Genomic DNA, 10,014 nt, shown 5'->3' on the forward strand with positions numbered 1-10,014 from the left:
ATAGTTGTTTAAAGGTACTTTTCTATGATTCTAGGAAGGGTATCCATTGCTCCAGAACCCACAGCAGAAGAAATACCGTCGGAACTACCACCAGACGAAGACACGGGCTTCCGATTTCGCGATATGCTAAAAGTTGTCAGTTTTTCCCACATGCGGGTCATGATGTGGAAGAATTTCTTGTGGATGTGGCGGAACATACCCATTATGGCGTTTATTATAGGTTAGAACCGTTTTAACATTTCACATCTCAGAGAAATAAGTAGACTTAGAAGGTTTCTAAAATATTTTTTGATACATCTATGATTACTTATTTCTTTGAGATTTACATTTGAATCAAAATATCTATATTAATGAAATATTGCAATTCTTTCTTAGGTTTACCTGTTGGACAAACGATTCTATTCTGTATAACGATAGGACATGATCCAAAAAATGTTCCTCTATCAATTGTCAACTATGAAATTGACTACCCTATGGAACGATGCCAGTATAAGTATGGTTGTAATGCGTCACACTTGAGTTGTAATTATTTCCAATATATTGCCGATAATTACTCTCTTGATTTGGTAAGTCCTATATACAGGGTGTTTCAAAACAAATGCGAAAAACTTCAGGGGGTGATTCCTTGTTCAAAATAAAGGGTAGTTTGCTTCATAAACGTTGGGTCAAAAGTCAACCATTAGGAAGATATCGCGGTACAAAGATGGCGGAAAAATAATGTTTTTATTTTTTATCTTGAAAACGAAAAGAGATAGACTAATAAAATTTTATGGAAGCATTACTGTTATGAAAACACACTTTCTGGTAATTTTTTCACTTTTTTAAAATGAGTGCAAGGGGTTGAAATAAACTACCCCTATCATTCTTGTTAACGAAATTTAAAAAAAAAATCTTATCAAACACATGCAAAAAAAATAATTTGGATAGTTTAGTTTGTTTAGAAACTTTTTTATCTCTTGTATTTTTTTGATAAAACTCACCGATTTGAAATTAAAAAATAAAATGTAAAGCATTACATGCCAGGACAAAAAACATTTTCTGATAAAGAATCTAGTAGGCTGCTGTAATTTTTTTAGGAAAAAATCTAGTCAGCCGCTGGTACTTTTTAGGATGTTCCTAATATTATTTTATTTGACATTACTCTACTGCAATACGTTATTATCTAGATGATTAGTATTATCGTTATTATCACTAGATTCTTAATCTAAAAATGTTTTTTGTCCTGACATGTAATGCTTTACATTTTATTTTTTAATTTCAAATCGGTGAGTTTTATCAAAAAACACAAGAGAGATAAAAGTTTCTAAACAAACTAAACTATCCAAATTAATTTTTTTGCATGTATTTGATAAGATTTTTCTTTAAATTTCGTTAACAAGAATGATAGGGGTAGTTTATTTCAACCCCTTCCACTCATTTTAAAAAAGTGAAAAAATTACCAGAAAGTGTGTTTTCATAACAGTAATGCTTCCATAAAATTTCATTAGTCTATCTATTTTTGTTTTCAAGATAAAAAATAAAAACATTATTTTTCCGCCATCTTTGTACCGCGATATCTCCCTAATGGTTGACTTTTGACCCAACGTTTATAAAGCAAACTACCCTTTATTTTGAACAAGGAATCACCCCCTAAAGTTTTTCGCATTTGTTTTGAAACACCCTGTATACCTAGTTTTTTTAAATCAGGTTTTTTGCAACTAAAAAAAAATAAACAAGGTACCTATAAATAATGAAAAAAAATATTACAGTTGGGGGTTGGAACCTTTGCTGTTACACAGAAAAATAAAATACTAAATCACCGCAATACACCAAAACACTTTTACGTTTACACTGGATGCGCGTTTCGCTAACTATGTGACATTATGCTACCCTGTATAGTAAATAAATAAAATTGATTTTTTTATCTATTTTTAGACGTACTACGCCACTGAGGAAGAAGCCAGAACGGCAGTGGTGAAAGGAAAATCGTGGGCAATGTTAGTTGTGCCACATAATTTTTCTGATTCTCTGCGGTCCAGGATAGAATTGGGAAAGGACACTCCAGCTTGGGACCTGGAAACGTCCAAAATCCACGTCACTCCAGACAAATCAAGTAAATAAAAATATATATGAACGATTTTTACTTTTTTTTTCATATTTGAATAGACTCAAAATAAATATAGCGTTTTCAATCCAACCATAAAAATGTTTTCCCACTAAAATTTAAAAAAAAGTTATTTTAAATTAACTTTAGAATTGATATGTTAAAAAAATTGTCAGTTGGTACCTACTGTTGAGTTGAGTAATAAAATATGAAATTTTAATTTTTCAATTTCTTTTATTAGATGAAAATATCGCAACGTTCGTGACGAGGGATTTGCTCTTTGGTCTGGAAAGTTATGGACAGGCTTTCTTAAAGCAGTGCGGAATTGACCCTAAAGTTTTTGGAAGACCTATCAGAGTGAGTAATCATAACTTACCTAGATTTTTTATAATTTATTCGAACCACAGCGAAATCACTAGCCAGCTAGTCATCTTCCTTAGTTTTTAAGCAGGTAATTAGTTTAGTCAATTTTACTATGCGTTTAGTATAGCTTCAATGGAACTGAAAATTCGAATTGTTATGCATCGTTAATCGACTGGCTGTCTATCGAATAAGCTGTGATTTGAAATTATTTTTTTAATAATATGAAAAATCCTCACAGGGAAAACACATTTTTTTATTTTAGTTTGAGAAGCCGATATATGGATATGGTCAGCCAGACTTTACAGATTTTGCAGCTCCAGGATTTATTCTTACGTAAGTAAAATATATACCGGGTGCGTCTCAAAAGCGGCTCACCCCTATAACTTTTTTATTTTTTCTGATAAAAAAACGAGATTTGATATGTTAGTATATGACATAAATTAGGATTGATTGACGTATTCAATTGTTTTTGATCCTTTCCTGTTTCACCGGAAATGACTACAACTTTTGATTTTTAAATGACACTCTCGGTATTTTTTTACTTTATTTGATAGAAAATGACACTCACATGAATAGAATGACACATCATATGTCAACTTTTGACATTTTCGCATAAAAGAAAATTGTATTTTAAATTTCAATCTAGAGTACTATGACTGTGTTAAAAACACTAATTTTTAATCAAAGAGCCTTGGAAAAATAGATTTGATCGTCTAATGTTTTTCGTGTCTTGTGTGTAACCTGGCTGGTTAAGGGACGCCCAAATCGTATTTTTAATCATAGGTATCTATCTTAATTTTTTCAAATTGGACTAGGGTGGCTCATTAGCATATTTGGAAAAATATTTTTTTTACGAACAATTTGGTACTACAGTACGTCTGTCCGTTCTGTAGCTACGGGGTATCCGTGAGAGGGGAAACGATATTCTCTCGATGTTTTTCGTAAAAAAACAGACGACGCGTCCCATCGCGTAGCCCAAAAGACTAATCATATGTACAATGATTTGTTTTGACTCAATATATACAAGCAAAATGTAAACAAACCGTTTGGTTATTTACTATTTATTTGTCCACAGATTTTAATATAATACTTGTTGCTTAATTTTCTTATATTTGGCAATTATTTCTTATTTCTTTATAGTAAGGTTTGTCTAATTACATTATCTGTCTAAGTTTGTAGTAGATACTTATTTTAACAGTTATATAATCAATAACTGTATTATTTTCAGGATCATCTTTTTTATGGCTGTAGCTTTGACTTCAGGAGCTATGTTGCTAGAAAGAAACGAAGGAATTTTGGAAAGATCTTTGGTCAACGGTATAACAGCAACAGAAATGTTGTTCTCGCAGGTACTCACTCAATTTGTGGTGATGTTTGGACAAACCACCATGGTACTTATTGTAGCCTTCCCCATATTCCACCTCACACAAAACGGAAGCTGGTTACTGCTGTTTACTTTGACCATATTGGGAGGTTTATGTGGAATGTGTTTTGGTAAGTACTAATTCAGATCTTTTTCAGAGTTTTATACAGGGTGGTCCGAACTGTACAGTGTGTCCCATTTTAGTTGAAATCATAGGGTATCTCCGTTATTAGTGAAGATAGAAGGATGCGTTTTGCACAAACCTGTCCCACTTTATCGTCAAACGGAAGATGCTGCAAACAAAATTTTCATAGCCCTCTTCATTTCTGAGCTACAGGGTCTTTTCGAAAATTTTGCAATTTGGGACACCTCCTGTATCTCTGTTATTGTTAAAGGTATCGAGAAGGTGAAAACTGTTTTTTGTAGAATTTTTTACGTAGAATACAGTGGCGTAGTCTGTTTTTCTACGCAAACAATATTTTTGAAGGTATGAAGTTGTGTTTTTCAAATAGAACACCTTGTATATTTATAAATCATATGATCAGGCTGGCTATGAGCTTCTCAAAAATATATAGCACTATATTTATTTTGACTATTTACTGTAATATTTAATAATAATCATTTTCTTATTAGTAGGCCGTGATAAATAACAAAAAATCAAAATGGTATTTACTAAAATAGTCATACACATATTAAAATTTATTTGGGATTGGTATATTCTACTTTTGAAAAAACTGTTACCACTGAAACTGTGAATATATTTTTCTTTATTTTATAACGGGATGGGTTTGCAAATATCTAAATCTTGAATTATTAAAGCATTTTTCAGGTGTTCGACATTGTTGTAGTGCCCACGATATATTTCGTATTTCAAAAATCCCCAAAATCAGAAATCGAGAACGGCGAAATCCGGGAATCGAGGAGGCTATCAATATGCGTTCATTGGTTCCAATTCATTGATTTGAAAAATAATAATTTAACAGTATTCTAATATTTCCATAGTTATGAGGAGGAATGTTTCTTGCTGAAATTGTACGTAAATTAGCTAAAGGAATATCTAAAATTTCCGATACGATAGATTATTCTTACGTATACACGTATTCCAAGATTTACAAATAGCGGTAGAGAGTTAAGTTTCCCTAATATATAAAGAATTTATTAGCGGCTCCCAAAATAAAACAAGAGACAGATAGCAGTATACTTTTAATAATTCTTTAGTTTCTTTTATTCAATCATGGCCTACTAATAAATATGATATTTTAATAAAAATTTTTAAATATTCCAGTAAATAGTGAAAATAAATATAGAGTGATATATATTTTTGAGAAGCTTATTGCAAGATAGATCATACGATTTATAAATATACAGGGTGTTCTATTTAAAAAAACATAACTTTAGTTCATATTTTCAAAAATATTTTTTTGGTAGAAAAACAGACTACGCCACTGTATTCTACGTAAAAAGTTCTACAATAAACAGTTTTCACCTTCTTGATAGCTTTAACAATAACAGAGATACAGGAGGTGTCCCAAATTGCAAAATTTTCAAAAAGACTCTGTAGCTTGGAAACGAAGAGGGCTATGAAAATTTTGTCTACGGCATCTTCCGTTTGACAAAAAAGTGAGACAGGTTTGTGCAAACCGCACCCTTCTATCTTCACTAATAACTAAGATACCGTATGATTTCAACCAAAATGGGACACCCTGTACTCCGGAAACTTCGACAGTATATTCTGCAAAAATAAGTAAAAAAGTTCGTATAAATATATGTCCCAAAATGCTTAGTTTTAGGTGGCGCCCTCTACAAATAGGAGTCATATTGAAATTAAAATCAAATTTCTCATGTCAAAAAACTTCCAGACACCAATTTTCATCCAAATATTGACCTTACTTCAGAAATTATTTGTAAAAAATCGAAATAAAAATGAAACTTCTACACCCTGTATCTCCTAAAGTACCTATGCATCTTAGGACATACATTTATACGAACTTTTTTACTTATTTTTATCTTCAGAAAATGCTGCCGAAATTTCCGGAATACAGTTCGGACCACCCTGTATATTAAAACTCTTGGACCAGGACGGAAAAATAACGAAATATTAATGACGAATTTATTTTTACAGGCTTTGTTATTGCTTGTACCTGTGACACTGAAAGATCAGCTACGTACTTAGCCCTTGGTAGTTTTCTTCCCATTGTGATGCTGTGTGGCATTATATGGCCCATTCAAGCCATGAGCCCTTATTTACTGTGGATCACAGACTTCTTGCCCTTAACTCAAGCCACAGAAAGTCTAAGGTAAGTGAAAAACTTATTCCAGTGATCTTCCAGCTATTTAAACAACAATAAGAAATTTTGTTCTGTTTTATACATATACAGGGTGAGTCTTAAATAAGTGCAAATATTTTTAGGAGTAGCTTCGGTTTTTTTCGCGAAAATTTTCTTTTTAAAAATTTGGGATCTATTATATACTAATTTTTAGTTAAAAAACATAAATTCTTGATAATATGGCAACATAGATAGTAGATTAAATTTGCAAAAAAGAGAACTCAGAAAAGCTCCAGTGGTTCTCAAAATTTAAGCAAAAAATATATATATTTTTTTTTAATTTTTATAGTAAAATAACTTGATTATTTTGGACTTATTTGAAAAACAGTAAAGAGAAAATATGTTTCTTTTATCGAGATCTACCAGCCCTAAAAATATTTGCCTTTATTTCGGTATCTTCAATCAAGTCTCACCCACTAAAGTTTTTTACACCCTGTATATTCCGTATGATAGAAAACTCTTTTTTCTAGATGTGTGATTGCCAGAGGTTGGGGTATTGAGGATCCAATAGTCTATTCCGGATTTCTATCGTTACTTTTGTGGATTTTCATATTTTTAACAATAAGTCTTATCACACTTAAGTTTAAGAAGGGTTAATAGGTTTTTTTTTTATTAATTTTAGGTAAATTTCAACAGTGTGATACATTCTTGCCTTAGGTATTCGTTATTGTATCAGTTAGGATCTATTTTAGACTTTGTTTATTGTAACTTTGCGTACCTCATTTTTGTATTTAATAAATAAATAATTTATTTTAACAAGGAGTGTCTTATTTAGAGCGTAGAAGAAAAAAATATAACTAATCTAAATATCCCGGGAAGGTGTTAATAAGTATGAACTCTTTCAATATGTAAAAATCATTTTATTAGTTTATTTTTGGTGACTCAGACTATTTAGGACACCTAGTACTCTGTGATAGTTATTTTATATTGTAGCTTTAATAGTCCTTCAACAATCTCATTTCAAAAATCTCATATTTAGTATATTAATGGACTCGTTTGAAATGTTGAGCCACCCTGTATTATCATCATTCTCAGCTTATTCAACCATTTCCAATTATGGTGGCGCCTCCCTCACATATTTAGATACTATCTTTGTAATTTGGTCCATTGTTGTCTGTTGTTGGCCATGCGGCCCCAAATTATCCCTGATCATTTTCTAATATAATATTGTTACGGATTCCGTGGGTCCACTATTTAAACTCACGATAAAATACTTAACGAATTTATTTGTCTCACTCTGTACACACAACTTATACTATTTACAACACAATTTATGCAACTGCTATTACTCTAACGTTATTTCGCGGTATTATCAAACTTCAGACTTCAGGCTATCTTCAGACTTCTCCAACTGTCAAAGCGCGGGCCTTATATACCCCCTGGCGATGGTTTCTGGAATTTTCTAAAGAATTCTGTAATTCTCTTTTACTTTCTGGCGAATTCGCCAGGTTCCCCAATGCACGTTACGGTTATGTAGCAGTAATGCAGTTATGCAACCAGTAATACACCTTGATCTTGACAATATGGTCCCATCTCAAGTTTGATCTTCCTCTAGGCACAGAATATCTAGCTACGCATTGGTAGCTAGATATTCTGTGCTCTAGGTCTCTTAATACATCGTGGGTACCATGCTGTAATTTTTGTGTCCAAAATATATACAGGGTGGCGCACCTCATTCGCCTCGGTTGATTATACGAAAACGGAAAAATGTAGAAACAAATTTTTTTATGGGTATCTGTAGAGAGGCAATGTGCATAATTTAAAATTATTTTCAAATGTACAGAGTGTGTCAGAACTAAGATCCATACCAAAGTTATATTTTTTCTTATGGAACACCCGGTATATTATTTCATTTTTGGATTCTTGGGCATAAAATAAGGCATTTATTAATAATTTCTATTATTTAAGGGTTTAAATGTTTAAATGCTTTGGTTTTTGAGATATTTAAAGATATTTAAATATGCATGCTATAATAAAAAAGTTTGTCAACACCCCGTACATTACTTTTCAGAGTTAATTATTGTGCTGACTATGAAGCCAGAGAAATAAACCATACTAAAAAATTTTATTGCTTCCTTAAATGTATACAGGGGTATCAAAAATTGCTAGTCTATTTTGAATATTTATTTTACATAAAAACTTCGTTATTTCAAATACAACACTATGTATTTTTTTAAATAAATCGAAGCAGATTTAAATGCTCTTTCAAACTATCTTAGGGTTTCCTATACCTATCTGGTTCAGATTTTGAATAAAAAGCGATTTTTCAATAAAATGGCAATCAAGATGGCTGGTGTTGCCATGGCAATTTGCTAGAGACAGTTAGTAGCTATTTTCAAAATCAACATTAGTTTATGCACTTTATTTATATTTAAAATAGTTTACTTTTATTTAATTTACCTACAATAGTTTAATAGCAAAATAAAACACTAAATCACCACAATACACCAAAACACTTTTACTTTTACACTGGACGCGCGTTTCGCTAACCATGTTAGCATCATCGGCAGATGATTATAAACTGGTTGCGGGGCCACCATGTATATACGTAATTAAATCATTTTTTTTTATTTATGAAGCTATTAGAATATATTTGTAAATAAAACAAGAATTTAGCAATTATAAATTTATTTAACACATTATAAATTCGTAGAATAAAATAAAATAAACTATTTCTAAACCTTTTATATAATAAAATAACATTTTCTACTACCCAAAAACTACGATGACAATAATGACACACAGCATATCTTTTTTTAACAGCCCATTTCATTTTATTATATAATATAATATATTTTATTTTATATAAAATTTATTTGAATAACCCTAACATTACATCAACACGATTCTAAGGCATTACTGAATCATTATTTATTTAATATTCACCTATAATCTACTTAGTTTCTACGTAATATTAAAAAAGAGTAATAAAAAATAAATTAGTTTATATTATTTTGTTTCCGTACAACGGAACTTTAGTCACTCCCGATTAAGCTACGATATTCAATCAATGCAGGCTATGGACAAAAATATCGACATATGTCAAAAAATATTTGTTTTTTGTTTTTGCCGGTCTTAGTTTTATAGAAATAAAATTTAGGTGAAAAATTGAGTTTAATTGTTGAAAAATGTTTGGCTGGTGGTAAATAAAGTCGTTTTCTATAAAAATATAGTGATATGTGAGTTCCAGATTCTGTGTTGCGGAAAACTCCAGAAAATTCTTATGGAGAATGGTAAGTTACCTTCTTTGTTAAAAATATGCCTTTGTTATTGTTATTTCTACAAAAATAAGGTCTTCCAAATGTATTTACCCCAAAAATGCGTCTATATTAGTGTTTTAATCTGATTTTGACACATTCAATACATACAGGGTGGCCCATTAGTGAGAGTAAGTCCCATATCGCCGTTGATAATGAAAAAACGAAAATATGAAAAAAGTTTTACACAAATGTTGCATGGTTTGTAAAGGTGCATATCCTAAAAATGTTTTGTTGTATATATCTACAGGGTATCCCAAAAACTACCTAGTGATAAAGTTGGAAGATTTTTTTTAAAAATGCAACCCCCTTTTTTCTGTACAAAATTGGATTCAGTATAAAAGTCATCTATAGTACACTATTTTTATTTGAACCACTGTGCTGTGTTGCCATGCTGTTTCTTATTTGCTGAAACTTAAGTTTAAATAAAGACACTATAAGAAGTGGTTAAAAAAGGTGTGAATTTAAATTTATTAATACTTAGCGATATTTTCCTAAATAGACCAAGGATAACAAAAAAAATTATATCATGTTATACAGAGTATTTTTTATGGCGTGAACAACATCGGAATATTTAAAATGCTATATCTCTATATTTTTTTTAAGTGAAACATAAATGTA

At 30.9% G+C, this 10,014-nt stretch overlaps 1 protein-coding gene and 1 long non-coding RNA gene across 4 annotated transcripts in view; both read left to right on the forward strand.

The window, feature by feature from the left end:
* LOC115886556 (ABC transporter G family member 20) overlaps positions 1-6,894 on the forward strand; it is a 37,034-nt gene extending 30,140 nt beyond the window's left edge. For both annotated transcript variants that reach the window (XM_030905778.1, XM_030905779.1), the window contains exons 7-14: positions 35-220; positions 376-566; positions 1,915-2,092; positions 2,325-2,440; positions 2,709-2,779; positions 3,675-3,940; positions 5,932-6,106; positions 6,607-6,894. In XM_030905778.1, the coding sequence (XP_030761638.1) occupies positions 35-220; positions 376-566; positions 1,915-2,092; positions 2,325-2,440; positions 2,709-2,779; positions 3,675-3,940; positions 5,932-6,106; positions 6,607-6,733 (1,310 nt within the window). In that variant the 3' untranslated portion in view covers positions 6,734-6,894. The remainder of the gene's footprint in view (positions 1-34; positions 221-375; positions 567-1,914; positions 2,093-2,324; positions 2,441-2,708; positions 2,780-3,674; positions 3,941-5,931; positions 6,107-6,606) is intronic.
* A 1,926-nt stretch (positions 6,895-8,820) lies between these two features.
* LOC115886521 overlaps positions 8,821-10,014 on the forward strand; it is a 57,500-nt gene continuing 56,306 nt past the window's right edge. The window contains exon 1 of one of the 2 annotated variants that reach the window (XR_004050902.1): positions 8,821-9,369. This is a non-coding gene — a long non-coding RNA (uncharacterized LOC115886521). The remainder of the gene's footprint in view (positions 9,370-10,014) is intronic. The other variant, XR_004050903.1, reaches the window with a different exon arrangement.

Source organism: Sitophilus oryzae, unplaced genomic scaffold, assembly GCF_002938485.1.
Source record: "Sitophilus oryzae breed Bouriz unplaced genomic scaffold, Soryzae_2.0 scaffold_494_pilon_pilon, whole genome shotgun sequence".
Lineage (NCBI taxonomy): Eukaryota > Metazoa > Arthropoda > Insecta > Coleoptera > Curculionidae > Sitophilus > Sitophilus oryzae.